Genomic DNA, 25,054 nt, shown 5'->3' on the forward strand with positions numbered 1-25,054 from the left:
ATGAATTAGTGGAGAAAGAACTGACTTTGGAGCCAAGAAAGTACTGATTTCAAGTCCTCCCTGGAACACATACTTCCTTTAATACACAACCCAAAATCCCAGGTCCTAATCATAAACACAATTTTGATTTCGTTATTAAAATCCCAGGAATCATACCAGTGATGACCTATCTTTCAATCTAGTAGCCTTACAAACTAAGGCTGTTTTAATTCCAGTCATCTTAATGCATATAATCCCAGATAGCATAATTGCCCAGATCCTGCCAGGTGTGTTTGAGGGAGTGTCTGAGGCAGGTGGAGGAATTATAGAAAGGGCCAGAGGGCATCCTTTTTGAAAAAGTAGAGAGCTTTTCATCCTTGTGTTAGCTGCTCAAATAAAGTTGGTAACCACCCAACAGCATGGCAGCCTCGAGGTAGCTGAGTGGGGTTAGGAAGCTAGCAACTCTGAAGATGCTGTCATAATGGTTATCAACAATAGTGCCCATTTTCCAAGGCAGAAATGGAACCGTTTGGTTAATTATCCATTTTTAACTTATGTACTTTTCCAGTGGTTATGTCCTTTTCTAGCTGGGTGGCAGTGATGTCACAGATTGAAATCTCCTGTAAGATCTGTCTCATAAACCATCTGTTTAAAAGTACACAGCCCTGTTTTCTGCCCGGATTGGCTTCAGGATCCTGCATTCCTCAAAGAGAAAGCAATGGGGGGGAGGAGAAAAAGGAATATTTCCTAAAGTGATTGTGGTATAAAAAACAAAAGATATCAATAAAACTTATTCTAAAGAAAAAATAGAGGCTCCAATTATAAGATGTTATGTTAACATGTCATGGTACTTTACTAGCCATGTGATTTAAACCAAATACTGAACTCTAGTTCAACTCAGGATGAATATGAAATTTGAAAACTTTCTATAATTTGTCCTACTTCCTGAAAAATCTCTAGAAACTCTAGTCCAAGTTAATATCTAAGATTCAACTTCAAATTTTAGTCTCTTGGAGCTTTAGTTTGCTTCTCTGTTAAATAGGGATAATAATAATTCATTACCTCACAGGATTGTTGTGGGAAACATGTTTTGCAAACATCTAAGCATTTTATAAATGTAAGTTACTCTTTTTATATATTTATTTTTATTGTTTGGAGCTTTAAGAATTTGTCTGGGAAGCAAATGGACCTGGTTGAAATGCTACCTTTATTTATCTCCTTGAGTCTCAAGCTTCCTCATATGCAAAAGGAGGAGAATGAATTAGTTGAATTCTGAAGCCCCTTCTAGATCTAATATCTTATAACTGTCTAAGTGATTAAGCAGAAGTATGAATTCTCAATACTCCCCCTAAAAATGCCACTGAACCAGTCGAACTGTGGCTTACTCACAAAAGCAAGTAGGTGGCTTGTATTTAAGTGGAACTTGGAGAAATTACAGTTTTTGACTTTTACCACCTTACAGCCCAAGTCCAGAGTTGCTGAACCACAGATAATAAAAGGCATGGTGGGGGGAATTGGTGTACATTTCATTAAAGATCAGCGGACAAGCTGTAAGAGATTCACAGTGGCTCATACCCTTAAGGGGTAAAGGCATCTAGTCACCCATGTCACCCAGAATTACTCCTATTGCTCCAAACTGTCACATTCCTCTGCTTCATATCAATCATGTATTCTGTCTTCTAGGGACCAGTAATGAGGTCTCTGGCCCCTGTTTCCACCTCTAGAATTTGTACTGTTAGGTTCACTGGCATGTCACCCACTGATAACTCTTCTATTATGGAATAAAAATCATCATGGAGTGGGGGAGAAGGGCAGTCCAAAATCTGTAGGACTTTCTCAGTGTGGATATTCCCTTTAATGATGCACTAGCTACTCATCTGTAATTAATAGTCTCAGAACAGGTGTTCTTTGTGTTGTCGTGGATCCCTTTGACAGTCTGGTGAAATCTAGGGGCTCTACCTTAAAATCAGATTTTTAAAATACATAAAATAAAATACAAAGAATTATAAAGGAAATCAATTAAACTGTAAGTCAATTATAAACCATTTTTTAAAAAGTTGGCCAACTTCAAAGAAAGAATTTTTGTTTTAGAGAGTTACGTATTGGAGTTGGTACCTATAATCAAACAACTAAAATGTGTCAGAAAATACTGGAATGCTGGTCTTCTGGGGTCTGAAGTTGGACTCTAATTTCAGTAACAATATTTTGTATTTCATGTTTTTTATATATTATATATACACATACTATGTATGTGATTGATTGATCTGTTTAGTATAGTCAGAATCAGAATAATCAGAAACAATCAGAAAATCTTTTTTTTTTTTAAGTTTAAATAAAAATTTAAACTCCACAGTGATCTTTTCTAATGCCAGAGGGAAGGGAATGGGCAAAGCTGACCATGTGCCAAAGATCCTTCCAGCCTTGTGAGCTGCTCTGAAGAGCATTTGAGTGTAACCATTCAGAAAAATATGGGGCTGTGTCCCAACTCTTTCTTCTCTCTACTAAAGAATGTGTTTTGTTCCCCAGGCCCTAATTGGGCTTGACATATAGATGTGAGATGAGATAGAAAAAAAATCATAAATTTTATATCAGATACTTGGGTGAAATTATCAAAAGTTTTTATTTGTTTTTCCATTCTCTAGGCAAAGATACATCAAGAATGGAGGGTGGGTAGAGCTATCATAACTGCTAGAAAAGAACAACCCAGAGGAAGGAATGTAGCCTGGGAGTCAGAAAGACCTGAGTGAGAATTTCATCTCTGACACCATTTCCTTGTTGTGTGATCATGGGCAAGTCACTAAATGTTTTGGAGTCATTTGCCTATGACTGTTAAGGGGATCACCACCTTCCCAGTCTCACAAGCCCCAAATCTCAATGTTTACCTCCATTTCTCACTCTGTATAAACCTACAAATTCAATCTGTTGCCAAACCCTGTCCACTGAATCCTCATAACCTCACTAGAACATGTGCCTCTCCTCTCACACACAGGTACTGTTGGAATAGTTTGCTGGGGGGCTTGCCTGCCACAAGTCACTCCCCACTCCAGCCCAGCCTATAGCTTCAAATAATCTACAGAGACTCCAAATGCACAGATTTGGGGCCATTGCTCCCCTACTCAGTAAGCTCTATTATCTCCAGGATCAAAGCCTTTCATGATCTGTCTCCTGCCCCTACCTGTTGAGGCTTTTTATACATTCCCATATATTTTGTGAAGCAATGACATTGGTCTCCTTGTAGTTCCTGGAACAAAACGTTCTGTTTCTTGACTCCAGACATTTGTCCTACCGCCAGACAGTTCCTCCTCATCTCCACCTCCCTGCTTCCTTGACCTCAAGCTCCAGCTCAAATCCCACTTTTTACTGGAAGCCTTTCCTGATCTCCTTTAACTCAATGGCTTCCTTCATTCTGTTGACTGTTTTCAGTTGACCTTGCAGACTGTTTGTACACAGCTATTTGGATGCTGTTCCTCCGACAGATGGTGAGCTCCTTGAAGGCAGGGGTTGCCTTTTGCCTTGCTTTTGCATCCTCAATGCTTAGCAATACCTCCTGGAACACCACTGATGTTCAGTCATACAGTCATACATATCTGATTGTGTAGTTGGACTTTGTCCACAGGGTTTTCTTGGACAAGATACAGGAGTAATTTGCCATTTCCTTCCCCACCTCATTAAACAAGATGAGAATCTGAGGCAAGCAGGGTTAAGTGAATTACCCAAGTTCACACAGCTAATCAGTGACTGAAAGCCATATCTGAATTCAGATCTTCCTGACTTCAGGTCCTGTGCTCATTCTGCTAGGTGCAGGCACACAGGTGCTTAATGAATATTTAATTACTGACTAACATACATTTTGGTCTACAAGGTGCTAAAAAAAAAAACAAAAACCAAAACAAAACAAAACAAAAAACCCAAGGCTCTGATTCAAATAAATAAACAGCCTACATTTTTTAGGAGAAAAATGCCTATTGGCTTGTTTTATAAGGTACTGGGGCATGCAGGGTAGAGATGGCAGACATCCTCCTCACCTTAGTTCTCCTAATAGTGTCTTTGACAGAGGCAATGCTGAACAGAAGAATGAGTCAGCAGGTCTAAGCCTGTTTTAGGAGGTTTAGACCTGTGTGCCTTTAGGCAAGTCAATTAACTTTTCTTCATCTGTAAAATGTGTGGGGTTCTTGTTTGAGAGGAGATGAATTCCAGGTAGAGGATGAGATGTACATTTTAGACATGAGCAAGGTGAGAATTTGGCTTGTTTTGGTAAATATTGTAGTTTTCCATTGGTGGAAGGAGAAAAAATAAATGCTTATTGAAAAATGAAATGAAAAAAAGTGGGCGGATGGGTGACTGGACTCTGTTCCTTTTAATTCTAAATCTGTGGTCACCTGCACTCTGACTAGTTATAAAGACAAGGGATAGAAAAATCACATTTAAAAAGATAGTTGTAGAACAAGAGATGTGAAGGCAAAAAATAGCCAGAGGATTTTCTCTTGGGAAGAATATCCAACAAATAGTTTGTGTGCTCTATTTTCACAGCCAAGAACTATTAGAATTTTTTTTTTTTTTTTAGGTGGGGGTGGAAAGGAGAGAGAAAGGCCTTCATGGCCAAGCCAGGAATGAAGTAACTGCTAGGGAATGCTGGCATGTGCCACCTATTTGACCTGAGGATGTCTATAGAACATCCTAACATAACAACTGAAGAGCAAGGGTTCCAACAGCTGTAGTCAGGCATCTGAGAAGGAGAGAAGCATATTGACCCAACCCAAACAATTATGGGAGACAACAAAATCACCTCTGTGATCTTTCCATTTCAGTGAGCCATCCGGCCTGCCTGGCAAGCACCTTTCTTTTCACAGGGAGGAATCTAGCCCACCTCAATCTCTTTGGAGGATGTCTATTTTAATTTCAATTAAATAAAACAGGGAATGAGAATGTCTGAGGGGTAGAAGTTGGACTTTCTAGTTAACTGAAGTTAAGGCTACAAATCATTTTTTAAAATTTTGTTTTGTTTAAAACTTTCTTGAGAAAGCTTAGTCCATTTTCTTGCCTATTTAATAACAAGGCCACTGAAGATAAGAGCATTTCTATGTAGTTTCCGAAGGTCTTGTAGTGTTTCAATATAACCAGTTAACAGTGAAAAAATGCTGTAAATGGAGAAAGGACACTAAATGATTTCTGGGTCATTTTAAAGAAAAATTAAAATAATTCCCTGTTCTTTGCTCACTTTTTTATATTTTTACTCTCTGCCTAAAAGTCAACTGAAAGTATAAAGTACAGTTTGTTGAGGGATTGGTGGATGGAGGATGCAGTTAACATAAAGAAATATTGATTTTTTTTTTAAAGGAAGCCATTTCAAATTGGAAGGCTCAAATAACACTTTCACTTCCACGTCACCTCTTACTGCTAGCATCTTATATTAAAAATATATCAGACAGCATTACACTCTATTTAAAGGAAAATCTCAGAGAAACAGAGAATTCCAGAATTGGGAAGGGCAACTGCAGTCACTGAATACAATCCATACCTGAAAGAGAATTCCAACCAGAACATAGTCCAAAAGTGGTTAAGCCAGTCTCTGACTGAAGATCTTAAATGAACAGAAAGAACTGCAATTTTTTCTAGGGTCAAGTCATTCCACTTTGGAACAGCCCTAATCATTAGCAAGCTTTTCCTGACATCTTCTAACTTCTAACCGTAGTTTTGGCTGTGCTCTCCAAAAAGAACACATCTAATCCTTTTTTTCCACATGACTGCCATTCAAATACTTGTAGACAGCTATCATGTCCCCAGTTGGTCTTTTCTTTTCCAGGCAGAACATCCCCTAGTTCCTTCATGTAATCCTCAGATGAGAACTTGAAGCCTTTTACCATGCTATCATCCCTCCTCAGAAAACTTCTCCTTATTAGTGATCTTCCTCAACTGCACTGCCCAGAACTGAGCTAGATCTGATCCAATCAAAGGAGACAGTATATTGCAAACAAAAAAGTCCCATATAAATATGTCACCTGAACAGAGCTTTGGGAACATCACCTCTTTATTCCTAGAAGGCAGGTTTCTCTTATACTGTAGCCCCAAATCACATTAGTTTTGCTGGCTGCCGTATCTCACGGTTGACATATTTAAGCCCACTAAAACCCCAGACTTTTCTAAAAGACAAACTGCTCTCTAACTACGCCATCCCACTTTGTGCTTGTTGAAGTCCGTTTTTTGAAGTCAAGTGTAAATCTGTATGTTTATCCTTATTAAATTTAATCTTATTGGATTCAACCCAATGCTCTAGTCTAGTTTTAGAGTCTGACTCAGTCATTTAATGTGTTGGCTATCCTACTCAGTTTTGTACAATTTAGTGAGCATGTCAGCTATGTCTTATCCACGTCATTGATTAAAAATAATAATAATTAAACCATACATAGATAAACACTCATCGAGACTTTTTACCAACCTGACACAGAATCATTGTATCATCAGACTTTTGAACCTGTTAGCAACATTAAGAGACATTAAGCTAATTCCAAATCCATTTAATTGTATGATTCCCTTGCCCAATTTCTCCATAAGAATAGTATAAAATATTTTCTGAATAGCTTTGCTGCAAGCTACTAGGCAAACTGGTTCTCCTTTACCATAAATGGAAAAAGTCAATCAATGCAGAGTAGCAAGGCTGGCGTGATCATGGCTGTCTTTCTACTATGTTTATCAACTTTTTTTTTTTTTTTTAAATAAGCCACTTCAGCATTTTACCAAGTATCACTGGTCTTTAGTCTGTAGACTCTATTCTCTTTTCATTTCTGAAAATTAGGAAAAGAACTTGCCTTTCTCCAAGCCTTCTATATTTCACTAGTTCCCTAATCTTTTGAATATCACTGCTGGTGATACTCATATGCAGTGAGGTTTTTTTCAGTATATATATTAGTAGGTATTCCAACTAGGCCAGATGATCTAAATTCACCAAGGGCAATAAGGTGCTTTTCTTAGTGTTTTCTCAAAGCCAAAGGGATTAATTTGCAACAGTGGAAAAAATACACTGTCAGTCTATGTTCAGATCAGCTACTTAGACTGTTCCCCAGATCAGCAGGTCACTCCACAATCTTAGGATATAGAGGTAAAATCATTTAGAGACAGCCTAAACCTAGCTTCTTAAACTATGGTTTGTGATATGGGGTCTCATAACTGAATGTGGGGATCATAAAATTATTATTTATTATAAGTAAATGCTTGATTTGTATACCTATTTTATATACCTATATACTGGAGCTCACTTCTTGGGTAAAAAAGGAATCATGAGTGGAAAGTTTAAACCTCAGACTCAACCTATTCTGTTCATGCAGAGGAAAAATTAGTGTCAGAAACGAGCTCCAAAGGTCACACAGGAAGTAAATAGTAGAATCCAGATTTGAACCCAGATCCTATTTTCCCTCACCAACATAGCACAGCTTTTTGTTTTGTTTTAACTGTGTAGAATACTTTTAGATACCTGCCTCTATTCTGTCTCACCAACTTTTTTTTAAAAAAGTTTTTTTTTATGATTCTTTAAAACCCCCCAGTAATTTTCCAATATAAGAAATGCCATTAAATAAAACTGACTGCCATTAAATCATTTCTATGTCAGGCTTTTTGTGTGTGCATCTAGGGGAGAGCTAGATGGCACAGTAAATAGAGTACCAGGCCTGGAGTCAGGAGGATTCTTCTTCCTGAGTTCAAATATGGCCTCAGATACTTCCTAGCTGTGTGACCCTAGCCAAGCCTATTTACCTCAGTTTCCTCATTTGTAAAATGAGCTAAACAAGAAATGGCAAACCACTCCAGTATCTTTGCCCCCAAAAATGGGGTTACAAAGAGTTGGACAATAGCAAACTAATTCAATATTTTTGACAAGAAAATCCCCAATAGGGTCATGAGCTGACACAACTGAAAAATGACTGAGCAACAATAAAAAAACAAAACAATGATATGCCAGACATTGAGGAAAAAGAAAAGCTATTAGGTCTGGGAATGCATACAACATTCAGTTATCGTATACCTTATACCCTGACTCTACCCTTTCCCTAAAAGAGGGAAATGTTAGCCAATCTTATTCCCAGCTACTTTCATACCAGACTTCTTACCAAAATCAGGTAAGTATCCTTTTTGTTCCCTAGATATATCAAATTCAGTTTTTTTAAAAAAGGACCATCTCTTGTGGTCTTGATCTGTATCTGGTCACTGGACCCAGATGGCTCTGGAGGGGAAGATGAGGCAGATGACCTTGACCAGCCCTCCCTCACTTAAATCCAATTCACTCGCATGTCATAGCAGCACTTCCCCAATGTCATGGTTCTTGGAGAACGAAAAACAAACAACAAATTGCTCAGTATGTTAGGGTGAAAAGAGTACATGGTTTGGAGTGAGAAGATTTCAGTTCAAATCTACTAATTAGTTGTGAGATATTACATAAATTGCTTGAGGTCTCTGGATCTCATTTTCCTCATCTATAAAATGATGGCCTTAAAGCTTCCTTTTCAGTTCTAGACTTCCAGTTCTTCCTCATCTGTTTTTTCATTCTTCCCCAATTCTCATTAGTCTTTCAAAGCCAGCTGCTCCATGAAAATTATTCCAACCAACAGAGTCAGACAGTCAGTCCCAGGCTATCTTATGTTTTCTTTTAAGACCTTTCTTGGGGCAGCTAGATGGTATAGTGGATAGAGCACTGGCTCTATTCTATCTATTCCTCTTGTTTCAATATCCCAGCTTGATACCAACACAATGGAAGAGCTGGCTTGTCTCCCTATATACAGTAAGCTCCTCTTGTACCACATCTTCTTCCAATGCTTCTTTATGTGATCCACACAGCACCTATCACAAAACTGAGGTCCTAGGAGCCAATCAAATAATTTCTGGCTACCATCCATGACACGGGGATTTCTTTTTCTGTGTGGCTAGTGGATGGTGTTGGAGTTGGAAGTCAGGAAAATTTACTGGTTGTTTGATCCTGAGCAAGTCACTTAACTACTGTTTGTCTCAATTATGTCATGTGCAAAATGGGGGTAAAAACAGCACCTACTTCTCAGGTTTTTGTGATGATCAAATGAAATATTTGTGAAACACTTAGCAGCAGTGCCTGGTACGTAGAAAGGGTTTAATAAATTCTTGTTTCCTTCCTTTCAATTTCTGTTTCCTCATCTACAAAATAGATATGATAATAATAGCATCTACTTCATAGAGTTGTTGTCAGAATCAAATGAGAACTCTATATAAAGATTTTTGCAAAATGTAAAGTTGTTGGATTATATTATTATTTCCCTTACTAAGGAATAAATTCTCTTTCATAAATTGCAAAACAGAAGTATGTTTTTGGTCTTAGGGAGATTTGGGGAAGATCCACCCACAGTGTCTGTTTTATATACAATATCAGAACCAAGAACAAGTAACTGCCTATCTTTTCCCTGCCTTGGATATGGGGGCTGAGACTGGCTGGGAGAAGGCAGATGGGACTAAAGACAAGTCACTGTTAACAAATTGACATAGCAGATGCACTAAAAGATGGAGGAAGAAGATAGTGTCCCCAAAAGGAAGTTCTGGTCTTCAACATCTTCCCCCCTCAGAGTAAGGAATGGAGATCCTTTAGTCAAATTGGCAAGCATCAATTTTTTTTTTAATTTTAGTGAGATTTTGCCTCCTTACAAATTACTGGCCAAAGTCAGGCAGTCAGTCCCATCCATGTTATCATGTTTTCTTTTAAGACCTTTCATAGGGCAGCTAAATGGCACAGTGGATAGAGCACTGGCTCTGGATTCAAGAGGACCTAAGCTCAAATCTGGTTTCAGATCCTTGACACTTCCTAATCATGTAACTTTAGCAAGTCACTTAACTCTGAGTATCTCACAAACAAAAGAAAAAACAAAAACCTTTTGTTTAGATGTGTGGTCTTTTTGTTAATCTTAATGGGAGAAGTTGTCAAGAATCTATCCCTGCATTCTCTCTATAGGCTACCCTATAACCTACCAAGAGTTTCTTGGAATAATCTAAATCTAGGTCTCACTTTTCTTATAGTAGACAGTAGATGATCCAGCATTTAACCTCATTAGGGGCCTTTGCTACTCTATAAATCAATCAAGAGTTGTGTTCTGATAAGGAAGCCTCCTTACCAGGAGATCACCAATGAAATCACAGGTCATATTCCCAAATCTGAAAGAGTTTACTAGTCTAAATAAGGCTAAATATATCAGTCAATTAGATTTATTAAGTGACTATGGCACTTGGAGTCAGGAAGATTAATCTCTCTGCTTTCAAATCTGGCCTCAGATACCTATTATCTTTGTGATCCTGGGCAAGTCACTAACTGTTTGCCTCAGTTCCTTCATTTGTAAAATGAGCTGGAGAAGAGAAGGAAAACCACTCCAGTGTCTTTGCCAAAAAGATCCCAAATGGGATCCCAAAGGATGGACAGGACTGTTCCAAATAGGACAACTATACCAAAGACAGAGGAAATACAGCAAATAGTCCTTATTCTCAAGGACACTGCTATTTAATAAGGGAAATAAAGGGAGCAGAGTCAGAACGAGGCACTATGATTATGGATTGGAAAACGTGCAACTATGGGGATGATAGGGTTAAGACAATCTGTGAATGCAGATAAAATAACTTTGCAGTCAATCAATTAAGTGTCTACTATGTGCCAGGTATTATGCTAGATGCTGGGGATACAAATAAAAGCAAAAAATTACTACTCATAAGGGGCTGCCAATCTAAACAATTACTTAAAAACAAATATAATGCAGGAAAACTTGGGAGCCAGTCAGTGCAAGGAAGATAACAGCATGAAAGAGAACTAGGAGAGATATTTAAATATTTGCTATTTTCAATTCTACCCAATTAGATTTTGCTAGAAAGAAAAACCCTATCACCAAGGCAAGTCAGGTGCTTAACTTCTTTTACTATATCCAGATACCAGTCTGATAAAACACTAATGGGGGTGAAGTGGAAGCTGTAGAGATTAACTGCATTCCTGTGCAAAAGAGACGTTAACAAGCAGGTTAGTGGCAAATGCTTAGCTGTCACCAATCTCTGTGGAGTGTCAATGGACACCAGGTCAAAACTTCATCTGTTCAATGAATTCAAGAGGCTGACCAGAGCCGATGTGCTATTTGTGTCATGACATATATTAATTTACAAATCCATCTCCTCTTTGAATTCCAGTCCAAATTTAAAAAAAAAAGTGTTTGGAGATAAGCCCACTGCTTACAAGTTTACTAGTTTACTGTGGAGTAACAGCAATATTGGACAAGGAAGAACTGTGAATGACTTAGCTATTCTCAGCTTTACAATGATCCAAGACAATCCCAAAGGACTAATGCTGAAGTACGCCATCCACCTCCACAGAAAGAGTTGATAACTGAGTACAGATTGAAGCATGCGCTCTCTCTCTCTCTCTCTCTCTCTCTCTCTCTCTCTCTCTCTCTCTCTCTCTCTCTCTCTCTCTTTCTCTCTCTCTCTCTCTCCGTCTTCTTTCTTTTTCTTCCTTTTCCCTTTCCCCCTTCCTTCTTTCCTTTCCCTTTTCCTCCTTTCCCCCTTTCCTTCCTTCCTTTCTTCCCTTTTTTCTTTTTATTTTTTAATACAAACTTACTAATATGAGAATGTTTTACATGATTGCACATGTAGAAATATCAGATGGTTTACTATCTCAGGGCGGGAGGAGGGAAAGGGAGTGAGGGGAGGAGGAAAAAGGAGTGAGGGAAGAAGGGATAGAATTTGGAACTTAATTTTTTAAAATTTAAAATTGTTTTTAACATGAAAAATATTTAACTCCTCACACATACATTTACTGTGGAATTGCACAAGGAACCAGTGTCCTAGGCTATGGATAGATACACATTGACATAATTCTTTACTTGAATTTCATAAAAAGATTAATGTGGTTATTGGGAAATGCCTTGGCTTATAGCTTTGGTTTATAGGTAGGAGAAATGCTTGTAAAACAATGGATCAAATGAATGTTTCAGTACAGAGAAAGTTTGCTCCACAGAAGGGGTCAGGACCCACAAATAACAGCTCCCTTTACTTTAAGAAGATAACCGTGAGAATTCCTGTACTCCTTCCACTGATAAAGATGCAATTCCATTGGGAGTTCAGCAAGTCACAAAATTTCAAGTTGGAAAGAACCACACAGCTAATTAGTCTAAAATGTAACTGAAAAAGAACTCCCTTACTCAACAATTCAGGGGGTTTTCACTCCCATGATTTCAACCCAGATCTTTAAAAAGTTCTTCCCTTGGGAGCCAAACACAACAAGCCTATTCTGCCCTCCACATGTCAGGCTTTTTGATACTCTCACATCCCCTTGAATCTTCCCTTCTCTTTGCTAGCCAAACCCTGTTCCATCAAGTGATCCCCCACAGGACATGAGCTCAAGGCCACGTATCATCTTGGTAGAGCTCCTCTTAAAGCTCATGAAAATGATCCACTCCAAAGGCCCCCATAAACAATTCAGTGCTTGGTGGCCAAGCTTGTGCTCACTTAGTTAGGCTGGTCCTTAGATAACAGACACCCAGTCCCTAACTGGGCAAATCCTGCCAGACCTCAGGCTCCACAAGTATAAACTTTAAACCAGGGGCTACCTCGATCCCTCCCAGCAGCAGGGATCAGAGCTTTGGTAGAGGAATTTCATAATAATACAGCTCAAAACAAAATAAACCAAGAAAACAACCAGGGCTCTTTATGAAAGAGAAACAAATTATTACAGGAGGACTTCTAAAATCTTCTGCTTCACTGCCTGAGGCATTACACCTAAAGAGTTTTATGCCAATTTTAAAATTCTGGGCAGAACAATGCTATTACATATTCAGGAAATGACTTAACAATAACCCAGAAGCTTATTTTCCTGAGCATAAAGCCCACTCTCCTGAAGTATATAACAAGTCACTGTGTAGAGAAAATATTTTATAGAGTTTACAAAGTATTAGAAAATTCTAGAACTTTGCTCTTTATAAAAATCATCAGTAAAAATTACAAATATATAAATAGTATTGACTTTAAAAGCCAGACTTTAAAACTTTGTGAGACTGACTGACCTTTATCTAATGTGGAGTTTAAGGGATTCTCAACCAGGGGCACAGGAAGCTCATTAAGCTGGTAAATACTTGGTAATTAACTCTATTACCTAATTGAACTTTTCTAAAAATCATGATGCTCATGGAAAAAGAAAAAGGTGCATTAGAAAGCTACCAACTTTATAATACTAAAATGTGATTTTGTAGCAAATAAAATTTTATTAGAGAATAATTAATCTTTATTTTATTTTTTATATACAGTTACATGGCAAGAACTAGAATTTTGCACTGAATAAAGGGTCTGGAAAAGCATACTGAAAACTAAAGGCTCTGGGGAAGGAAAAAAGTTGGGAACTTTAATATAGTTCTAGCTCTGAGAACCCATATTTATTGCCAAATTTCAAGAATTGAAAATTGAAATCTTCCTAGGAGAGACAATTTTCAGATTAGAGTGACTTGGAAGAGGCTATGCAGTCACCCTTGTAAGAATGGCAGACTTCCTTATTTGTACTTCCTTAGTTCTTGCTGTCACAGTTCCACGGATTGATCTACACAACTAGTTTCATAAAGGTAAAGGCAAAACACAACTAACTCCTTGTCAAGAGGAGGAAAAACAATAACCTCCAGTACATTGTTGGCAACAGCAGTAATCCAGCCAGGAGCCAATTAAAAACAAGGCCAGGGTGGTGGGGACAGACACTGAAAAAGGGAGAGATGACTCACTTTTTGGCACAATGCTTGATAAATACATTTTTCAAATGCAAGAGATAGTTCAGAGACAGGACTGGATGCATTTGGCTGATGGGTGACTGTGGAAAGGACATATAACTAAGAGCATTGTGGAAATTATAAAGTGGTAAATTTCACAACAATTAGGACTGTTCCAAGGAGGAATGGGCTGTCATGGAAAGGGGAAAGTTCCCCTTCACTGGAGGTCTTCAAGCAAAAATTGGTTGGATTCCTCCTTGTTGGTGATTTTTCAGGTATGGGTTGGTTCATCTGGCCTCTGAAATCCCCTCTCACCCCAGTCTGACTCTGGGTTTCTGATTATAGCAGATTCTAGATATAGGGTTTTCAAGATAAGGAAAGTAAGCTGGTGTGGGAAGGAAGGAACCCAAATTTAACCCTGTTTGATGCTTATAGCATCCCATCTCCCTCCTAAAGCTTATGCTTCAACTATCATTTTAAGACAAACATTTGATACTGAGCCACAATGTGGAAGGATTTTTATGGAGAGAGAGAAAAATATTAGTACCATCTCTGGTGGCTACTAATGGTTGTTAATAGCTTATCCAGATCCCAAAGTTGGGTAACTCCAAAAGGGTAGTCTAGCCCTAGATTCTACTGACAGAATCTTCCCACAAAAAGATAGGAGACCTTACCCAGGTGCAAAACTTTTGGATGCACAGTAACTAAGGGATATTGGAGGATGTCATAATTATCTTCCTATTTGATAATAAAGATTACTCTATACCATACCCAAGTCACAGACTTACTGAAAATAGGAAAAATTTTGGGCAGAAAAATATTTATGCAGACCTTCAATTTTCTTTCCACCTCCCCCTTTAAAAGTTGAAGACCAATTTACCAAACTTGCTTTCTTAGAGTTTTCATGAGAGGTAGTATAGTAGAATGGACAAGAGAAGCAACTTTGGATTCAAAGAAGGTTCTGACCCATACTGGTTCTTCAGAACTGCATAATCTCTCATGGCTTTAGAAAGAGTTCTAAGAATTTAATTTGCAGAGAAGGTGTTGACCTGATTGAGGGTGAGAGCTTCCTCTCCCAGCTATTTCTTTATACCTCTGAAATCCCAGCTCTGGTCTCTGCCCTCTTTCATAGCAAACACACAGTTTCTTTTAAATTCATGATATCTGTGTGGTGATAAAGTCATGTCACTAGGGCAAAAGATGAAGGAATCTGTCCAGAATATGTTCAGATAATTGTTGGACCAATCTCAAAGTCCCTTCCAACTCTAGGAATGTCATTCTACCACACACACACACACACACACACACACACACTCATCAAAGCAATCATCATCCTTCCTGAAGAGTGAAAAATTAGTTCTCTAAGACTTCTACACATGTTTAACAGATATTGAATTGCTTGCTATGTAGGGGAGGGAATGGGGGGAAAGAAGGAAAAAATCTGAAACACAAGGCTATGCAAGGGTCAATGTTGTCAAATTATCCGTGCATATGTTTTGAAAATAAAAGCTTTATTTAAAAAAAAAAGACTTCTACAGACTTCTGCAGAAACTCAAGTTCATTCTGTATTGGAAAAGGCATGCCTTGATCAAGACTGTCTACCTTTGTTTAAATTGCAGAATGATGTATCCAGGTCCTTAAAAATTCAAAATACATTTAGATTGAATTTAGATATAATGAAATCACCCAAACCAAGACTATGCTCTCTTGACTTTAATTAAATAAGTAAACTAAAACCAAGATGTTTCTATAGTAATGGATAGATAGACCAAATAATCTGTGAAACAAAAGGATTGAAGCTCTTCTCATCGCATTATTAAGTCATCAATAAGGACTTTGTGTAGAATTTACAAACCTATCTAATTAGATGCCCAATCAAACAACCAAACAGGATACATACCATCAAAGCTTCCCTGTTCAGAAGCCATATGCAACAGCTGATTGTACGTTTCAATGGAAGGTTGGTAAACAAAGACTCCTGAATTGAAACAGTCAGGCCATCCTGGGTCTGGTGCTGCTGATAACTCCTCTCTCTCAAAAAGCTCATCAATATTTGTCAGTACCTAATTCAAAAGGAAAACAGGGAATTTATAGAAAATTTCCCTATCACGTCCATTGCCCGTAATCCTCTGACATTAAGTTTTCACAGCATCAAGGTGGCATTTGTCAGAATCCCAGTTTGCAATAGAAAAGGGGCAGATTTAAGATGGCCTGTTTAGGCTCTTCTATCCCCTTTCTATTTTGACATTTGATGTTTTAATCACCCTCTACTATCAGTCTTAGCTGCATTCCTCTGAATATTTAACAGATCTCAGTTGCTATATATAATCTTTTTAGCCAGCATGGGCATCTAGACTCACCAGAGTATCTGCATCCATGAACACACATTTTGAATACTGAATCAGTGACCAGCAGTGGAGTTTGGTTAACGTGACACCCAGTTCAGGTCTTTTCATTAAGGTTAGATGAGCTGAATCCCTGCTATCCAAGATGTCAACCAGGATGACTTCATCAAAAATCTTCTCTAAAACTTTCCTGTTAAAATAAAGTCCAGTTGGGTGGGTTAATTTTGCTAACCTGCTTTTCTTCCTCTTTTTCTTCCTTTTGTTATAAGGAACAAGGTATATGCTCAAAATAAAATTTTAAAAATAGATTAAAATTTTAAAATAATTTAAAGTTAAAATAAAATTTCAACAAAAAAATTTCAGTTCACAGAGCTCAACACCCTTTAGAAAAGCAGAAAATTAGAACTAGTAACCCCAGTGTGACATGAGATTGCTATTTATTTTACACCTTATACCTTTTCCATCAATTGGCTATTCTGTTAAAATTTCTATACCTTTGCTATTAGTTGGTGATTCTGACAAATTTTCCCCATCATGCCATCTATTCTACCGTACTGTAGGACAAACTGTGCCTCTCAAATACATCGTAACTGTTGTTTCTTTTGAATTACTACTTTATGAAATTGATAATAAACACATGGCCACTGTCTCTCTTTTCTTTCCCTTTCTCCCACATCATCCCCTCTTGCACATCATCATGGCAAAAATATAACATTGTATTACTCTTTCTTATTTTTAATATACAAGCTGCTGATTTTCAAACCAAAGAAATCACTGGTAACTATGATTATTAACTAATTGCAAACAGGCATTCCTGCAATAAAATGCTATTTTTGGGAGGAGGGAGGGTTTCATTCTTATACAGAATATTACTAAATATTTGGTTTTCATTCTTATACAGAACATTACACTACTTTAAAAAGATAGTGCTTACTAATTCCCCTGATACATAGTATATTCTATCTCTAGGTAGCCTGTGCTCTTTTCATAGTTCAGCTCATCATCTGTACCCTACAGGCTCTCATCACACTCTACCTCCCAGTTGTTAATGTCGTCTCAGACATTACTCATGTGTACATATGACAGCTAGCATTTCTGACATATACTGGCTGTGTGACTTTGGACAAGTCCCACAACTTCTCAAAGAATATGTTCTCCAAAAGTTTCTAGCTTGGCTTGTTAAAGGGAGTTCCCTATACCCACGAAGTCATGACTAGTCCATACCTCCGTGTTGTGTATTTGTGCACCTGTTCTCTTTCCCCACTAGAATGGGAGACTCTTATTCCATTATTGTCTCTGAATCTATCCCCAGCACTGAATGCATCGTACACAACAAATAAATACTTGATCAATGTACTAAATCTCAGAGAGGATACTTAGACTACTGCTGAAATCGGAGATCCCTTCTACCATTCCCTCACTCTCTAGGAGATGAGTTATATAGAATTACATTTCTCCCTTAAAATAGTTAGAAGTCATGGACATTAGACATATGAAACTATGTATCACAAAACAAATCTCAGGGGTCAGCAGAGCCAAGCTATTTATTGCCTAATTTTCTGGTACTCTTGGTTTCTGAATTATGAAGCTTACTTAATAACTATTTGCCATCTTTTTGCCTAAAACTACTGTAGGGATTACTCCTGTTGATCAATGAATAGATATGTTCATGTCTCAATATGACAGAAATTTAACCAATGGAAATTTAATGAAGTTTTTGAGAGGGACAAGTGATCATCCCACTAACAGAAAATCAGCAAACATGCCTGTTCTTGGAGATAACCTACATTTACTGATTGTGACTTTGAGCTGGTTTTAACTTCTTAGTGCCCCAGGCAACTAATTGCCTAAATTACAGCCGTTGCTGATTTTAAAGGTAGTGTTTTTTTTTAATTTTATTATATATTTTTTATAATATTATCCCTTGTATTCATTTTTCCAAATTATCCCCCCCTTCCTCCACTCCCTCCCCCCGATGACAGGCAATCCCATACATTTTACATGTGTTACAATATAACCAAGATACAATACATGTGTGTAAATACCATTTTCTTGTTGCACAATAAACATTAGAATCCGAAGGTACATGTAACCTGGGCAGACAGATATTAGTGCTAACAATTTACATTCACTTCCCAGTGTTTCTTCTCTGGGTGTAGCTAAAAGGTAGTGTTTTTATAGCAGATATTACTCATAATAACAAAACAATAAATCACAGGTCAGAACCAACCATCAAAAAATAATCCTAATATTTAGAATATTCAAAGAATTAAGTCCACAGAATTGAGCTAGAAGAGAAGGCTCAGAGGACACATGATATCTATTTTCAAATTCATGAAGCCTCATCACAGTAGGGATTAGACTTGTTCTGTTTAGCCCCAGAAGACAGAAGTAGCAATGAGTGAGAGCTGTAAAAAGGCGAATTGAAGCTTGTTTTTTCCCTTTTCTCTTTTCCAATGAAGTAGGAAGGGAAGAAAAAATAATAGGTTTGGTAATTAAATAAGTGAGAGACTTTTAAAAAAAAATTTGTTTCATGTCTGCATAACTAGTGTTAGGCTGCCTCAGGATATTCTTTCCTCATAGATCAAGAAAAGCACTTGACAGATGAGAAAACTAAGGTCCAGAATGATTAAGTGATTGGTTAAGTTCAAGGTCAGACAGTCATAGAGAAGCAGGATCTGAACCCAGTTCGTCTCCGTTACCCCTTGCTGGAATGTTAAGGCTCTTTCCACTAAACCTCACTGTCAGGAGTTATGGATCTCCTCCCTGGAGGGCTTCAAGTAAAAGCTGAATCACCATTTGTCGGGTACTTTATAACAGCCACAGAAGTTCCTTTCCACTTTGAAATTCTGGGTGTCTTTGCTGGAAAGGACTTTAGAAATCATCTGATAAAGGCTGACTGCTAGATCACTTCAGAGAGGAGGAAAGAGAGACTCAGGGGGAAAAGGACTTGCCCAGGATGATACAGCCAGTTTGTGGCTAAATCAGTACTAAAACTGAGGTTCTAAGCTGCTGCTCCAAGGCTCTTCCCAGCCCACCTCATTTCTTACTGCACTGCAGTAAACATCAAAACAATTCCCAAAGTTGGGAGAAAGAAATATTTTCCAGTTCATCCAGAAATTAGCCAAAATAAGCCAATGAACAGCCCCCCCCTGCACTCCAGCCTCCTTGCTAGCTCCTTATATGCCTTTTCATTAAAAGGAAGCCTCCTCTCTGACATCAGTCCTTCCTGACTCCCAGAACAGAGGTGCTACTATGCTATAGAATGCCCTCTTTTCAGGTGTTCTTGGCACAGAGTTTTGAAATTTCACAACCATAACCATCCAATTGGCAAAAGAGGGTCCAAGTGCAAGTAAACATAAAACAGAGCTTCTATAGTGAGTCTTATTATTTTTTTAAACTTATATTAATCCCTGAAGAAGTGATTCAGATATTTGCATTTTAACTTGCTAATACTAATAAATAAATAAATGTGTGGTAAGTGAATAAGTAACCCTTATATAGTATGTGAGCTTCACAATAACCCTATGAGCTAGGTACTGGAACATCATTATTCTTGTTTTGCAGATAAATATTTTGAAGCTCAGAAAGTTGAGGTGACAAGTGGAATGTGTTAGAGGTAGCAACTGAACCCAGGCATTCCTGAAGGCTCATCCATAATGCTATCCATTCTACCAGCCTGCCCCATCTAGGAGCCAAACTTTCTATGTATACATTGATAAGCTAGTTTCTGAAAAGTAGTTGGACTGTAAGCCAAAGAAGCCAGAAATAGAACCAGTAAAGACAAGGCTCAAAGATATGGAGTGTCTTACCTCATAGATTCAGAGACCTGCGGGGTTATCAGCACTGTTAACCTTTTGGTTGTTCTGTGTTGTTTCAGTGAAGAGCCCAGCACCAAAGCTCCTCTGGCGTAGGAGTCATTTGTTGACAAAGTCACAAAAGATTGATCTTAATGCAAAAAGAGATGACATTGATAATAGTATTCCAGAATCAGGTAAAAAGCAAGGCAGAACAACCATTCTCTTCCCAGAGGAGTTATCAGCTATTGCTTCTCTTGGTCTTTTGGCTAAGATCACATGCACTTTCTAGGAGGGAAATCCTCTATTGCCAAAATAAAGCTTTTTTTTTTTTTCTTTCTTTCTTTTTTTTCTTTAACACCATTTAGCCAGAGCAGCAAATCTGAGATCATATTTGCTTCTGGACAAAGAGGACATATCTGTTAGCAGAGGAATCTGGGACACACTCAGGAGGGCAATGAAACAATGACAAGATAAATATTAAACTTAAGGTTTAACTCTTATTCTTGTCATAGTCGTTTAGTATAACTCTCTCATTTTACTAATGAGGTAACTGATGCTCAGAGAGATTTAGTGCCTTGCTCAAAGTCACAGATTTGAAACCAGGTCTTCTAATACCTAATCTGCACTACACAATGCTAGGGAATGCTACTGATTTAATACTAAGGGGAAAGTCAACACCTGCAAATTAATTAAATGTAATGAAGTGATCACATAGCAAGTTCATTCAGTTTCCCTAGCAAAGTGACTGCAACTAGATGAGAAGCCAAGTTTAAACACAACTGCCAACAGGAATCTAGATGATCCGAGAATAGTACTTGAGACTTTAATCTGATTTGTAGCTTTTAGTTTAAATGCATGGGCATGTAGCCAACTATATACTGAAAATCAGAATTTGTAGAGACTCAGAAATAAGTAGAATGAATTGTGTATAGGAGAAAAGGCTCTGCACTGGGAGCCAGAAGACCAAGATTCAAATCTTGGCTCTGTTACTTTCTTCAAAACACAAAAGCAAGTCATGTAAGCTCTTTGGCCCTCAGCTGCCTCATCTGTAAAATGGGAAAGGTGTCCATAGTTTTGGCCCTGGAAGGGAACTAGAACCACCCCCTTTCATTTTTCAGATGAGAAACTGAAGCTTTAAGAGATTAAATACTTTGTCTTGGGTAACAGAGCTCTATTCAGTATCTGAGGCAGATTTTGAGCTCAGGTTTTTTTGGTTGATCACATTAGGCTGCCTTTTCCTAGGCTGCTAAGGACCCTCTTCCAAATCAAAATATAGGATTATTAAGTTCATCTAAATTGATTTTGTTTGACCAATTCTCAAAACAATTGAACTATTCTCCTTCAAAAAGTGACCCTAAAGAACAAATCCCACTCTTTAATTTTTCTTTATAGAAACATGTAACCTCACATTCAATTCCTAGTGAGTTTGGAAAGACTGCAGGAAGCTGCAATCTATTTAGCTGCTAAAAAGATGGTCATAGAGTAAGTATAGGTGCCAGTGCTCTGCCCAAAGGAATGTAAATTTTAATGGTGGGTACCTTGCAAGATATCTTGGGGTTTAAGGGCTACATTTCTTTCTTAAGAACCAGTTCAACCCCGAGACATCTCCAGTCATTCTCATTTACATCTTGCCACTAGACCCAAATGGCTCAGGAGGAGAAAGTAAGGCTTATGACTTTGCAAAACTCACCCTCAGTTCAATCCAACTCACTTGCATGCCACATGGCATCGCCTCCCTGATGTCATGATCATCTTTGAGAACAAAGAACGAAGGACAAACAACAAACAAAAGGGAGCTGGGACGTCCGAGGATTTCCCCCCGATTAGTGGCTTTAGAAATAGAAGCCCAGAGACTATCAGGATTCTCTGGGGACAGAATTCTACTAGGCTACTTATTATGCCTCATATAAAGGCCCCTTTAGAATATGTCACCTTCTAGATGTTAAACTGGCCAGTTCCTTTCAAAGAACTGCAGAAAATTATTTAATAACAATCCTAAAGTATTTAAACAAAGTACAGAGGCTCCTTACCTAGCTTTGACTGGCACTCCCTACCAGTGAGCTAGGTGCTTGTTGGGCCAGGAAGTCATGAGTTTCCTCACATCCCTTTAACTAATTTTTAACGAGGAGAGTTGATAATTGTGAAACTATGGAAAGGAGGGGAAAGAAAGTGGCTAAGTCAAGAGATAGCTAGATAAACAGGAGACCCGGGAGGAATGAAGGGATAATGTTCCATCCTGAGCATATTATCATAGAAGGGGAAGGAGTCTAGGGAAAGTCTGTTGAATGAGGAATCAGGAAGTGGGTTCAGATCCTAGTTCCAATGCTTCCTACCTGTGTGACTTTGGCCTGCAGCTTTCTCCTCTGTAAAATGAAAGACCATTAGATGGTCTCTCTCATTCAATCATCTATGTCTTTCCTACTATCAGAAAACGACAGTGCCAGGTACTTTGTCATTATTCTACCTTGTTTTCCTTCCTGTGATCCATGAAGGGTGGAGTGGAGTTAATGGTTGTATAGCTGACCAAAAAGTCAAACAGGGACTCACAGTCTTGCCTCAAATACACACAGGCTTTATGATTTTGGGCCAGTCACTTGTTCTCTGCCAATGCCCCCAGATAACTCTCAAAAGACTCTACATTTAAGGGGCATTAAAATCAGTATTGGTTGAGGTTCTTTCTACCAGTGAAATTACAGTTCTAGTTTAAAAAATCCATGAGTTATGCATGGTTCTCCCCCTCCCAGTCTCCAACCCTTCCAGACTTGCCAATTACTTGTTTTCAAAGAACACTGAAGTATCTTTGAGAATAGCCTTCTGCTGATCTCAGCTGCAAAAGCTCAAAATGAAGAGGTTGGATTACAGGTTTAACACTCTAGGATGCAATATTTGTTCATCTGTAATGTCCAACTATTCAAAAGGATGATTCAGGAAAGTCACTTAAGGAATCACTTAAACGGATTCAAAGATCAGAGACAGGCTAGCTTGGAAGAGTTAAGAGAAGGACCCAGGGCTTGTGGACATTTCTGGTAGAAAGGGTGATAGAGAAACAGAAGATGATTGATCATAGGATATAGCGCAATAAAGGACTTTTGAGATCAACCAATCCAATGCTTCCATTTTGCCTACGAAGAACAGGAGACCTACACAAATCAAATGACTTTGGCTTTGCTTACACTAACAAATGGCAGAGCCGGGATTCAAAATGAAGACTCCGGACTCTAAATTTTATTCAGGATAGGTTCTGGAGGGAGGATGTTAATGGGAGGGAGGTTCCTGACCTTTCTGTGTTGGCCATGGATCATTTAGCAGTCCCCTAATGCGGACCCTTCTCCGAGTAATGTTTTTAAATGGATAAAATGCACAGGATCTCAGGGATAAGATTACAGCTAGGAAACCAACTATATGAATACTTATGAAAATACATTTTTTAAAAAGCTGTTAGTGGATCACAGGTTGAGAATCCCTGTGGGAGGAGGGCCCTGCCTTCCCGGAGAGCAGCTGTACAGGACACTGGTCAGTGGCAGGATTGGACTGTAGGCCACATCTGCTGCATTTCCCCCTTCACCCATTCTGTCCTTGAACCCCATCTCTGGGCAGACGTAGCATCTCGCAGGGCCCCATTTGCAACAAGTGGGCTTCCCAAAAGCAAGCTCGCCTGGAGTCGAGTCAGGTCAGCGGGAGTCCCAGGTCCCCGGGACATGCTCCCAGCGGGCAGACGGGCAGCCAGACACCTCGTGCCCACTCGGAGCGTCCCGGCTCCCCGCGTGCCTGCAGAGCCGGCCTAAAAATAGGCTCGGGCCAAGGGCGATGCAACGCCTAGCCCGCCCGGGGGAGCCGCACCCGGGGCCTCCTTTCAGCGGAGCAACTAGTTTCATTCCTTCCCGCGGGCCCTGATGGGGAAAGGCAAGAAGCTTCGGGGGATTCCGCAGTGTCCGGGTCGCGGATGGGAGGAGGAAATGTCGGGGGTGGGGGGCGCGGTCCCTCCCCACCCCCACCCCACCCCAGCAGCAGCTGCTGCAGCTGTCAGTCCTTAAAGGGGAAGGGGGGGCGCACAGGAGAAGGCGGCTGGCAAAGGGTGATCCCGCGGAAGACCGGGGCGGCCAGCTCCCCCCGTGGCTGGGGGTGCGGAATGGGATCTGCTGGGTGCGCTAACACCTGGCTAGGAACGAGGCAAAACCAGCGTAGGGAGCCTCCGCCTCCCCAGGCCGTCCCGGAGAGGGAGGGTGACAAGCGAAGCAGAACAGCCCGGGGCCCCCCCACAAACCTCAAGTTTCTCCACCCCACCCCCCGCAATCAACGTACCCTTTCGGAGCTATCGAGCTCCCAGTAAGCCCCTGAGAACCACGCTCTCGGAGAGCGAATTAGAAAACGAAAGGCCGGGAGGGAAGCCGAGACAAGGAAGAAGGAAGAAGGACAGAGGGAGCTGGAGGAGACCAAGTAGCTCCATTGCTCCTCCAAGCGCCCCGCGCGCACGGAGAGACCCGGGGCTAGACCAGCTGGCCGGGGAGCTTCCCCGAGCCCCGCCCGAGCTGGCCCCGGACCTACCTGTCATGGTGCCGGCAGCGGAGGTTGCTGGGGAGCAGGGACTCGGGAGGTGTGGAGCGCAGGCAGCCCAGGCGCCGGGGCGAGGGGGCACCCGAGAGAAGCAGCTGAAGAGGGCAGAGCCGGCAGCTAGGTCTTATACGACACGGTCACGTGGAGCACGTACGCTGGCTTTCAGCTCTGCATCCTTCCTGCCCGTAGGTCGCCGGCTGGGCTGCTCCAGCTGACCGCAGCAGCCAGCTCCGCTGGGGCTGGGCCAAATGTCTCCCCGAGCCCCCCTGGGCAGCGCGTGTCAAATGACTCGTGGTGCAGGCCCCCGGATTCGGGGAGAACGGCTCCTGGCCCACCGTCAGCGAGCGCTCGGCCAGTCACCCCCCCTCCCCTAGTTTCCAGGTGGGGAAACCGGGCGTTTTAAACTTGTGCAAGTCTGCCTCAGGGTCAGGAAGGGGAGGGGGGCCGCGCCAAGCCCCGCGGCGTCCTCGTAGCTCCGGACTGCTCCCTTTGATTGCTGGGATTATAGAGCACTTCTCGGGCCAGGGAGTCGGGATGTCCCAGCTGGCTCTGGAGCACTAGCTCAGAGGATTCCCATTTTCCAGGGAATCCCTCCGTCTTCCCATCACCTCCAATCATTTTTAGCTCTTTCATATAGGATGACAAAGTG

The 25,054-nt window shown here is 40.1% G+C and overlaps 1 protein-coding gene across 1 annotated transcript in view; it reads right to left on the reverse strand.

Moving 5' to 3' along the window:
- The window catches only part of GYG1 (glycogenin 1), a 42,227-nt gene extending 17,687 nt beyond the window's left edge, over window positions 1-24,540 (reverse strand). Inside the window, exons 1-4 of the mRNA XM_074298379.1 lie at window positions 24,397-24,540; window positions 19,864-19,999; window positions 16,067-16,241; window positions 15,607-15,769 (exon numbers count right to left, since the gene is read on the reverse strand). Of these exons, the coding sequence (XP_074154480.1) occupies window positions 15,607-15,769; window positions 16,067-16,241; window positions 19,864-19,999; window positions 24,397-24,403 (481 nt within the window). The 5' untranslated portion in view covers window positions 24,404-24,540. The remainder of the gene's footprint in view (window positions 1-15,606; window positions 15,770-16,066; window positions 16,242-19,863; window positions 20,000-24,396) is intronic.
- Between the last annotated feature and the right edge of the window lie 514 nt (window positions 24,541-25,054).

Source organism: Sminthopsis crassicaudata, chromosome 3, assembly GCF_048593235.1.
Source record: "Sminthopsis crassicaudata isolate SCR6 chromosome 3, ASM4859323v1, whole genome shotgun sequence".
NCBI classification, from domain to species: Eukaryota; Metazoa; Chordata; class Mammalia; order Dasyuromorphia; family Dasyuridae; genus Sminthopsis; species Sminthopsis crassicaudata.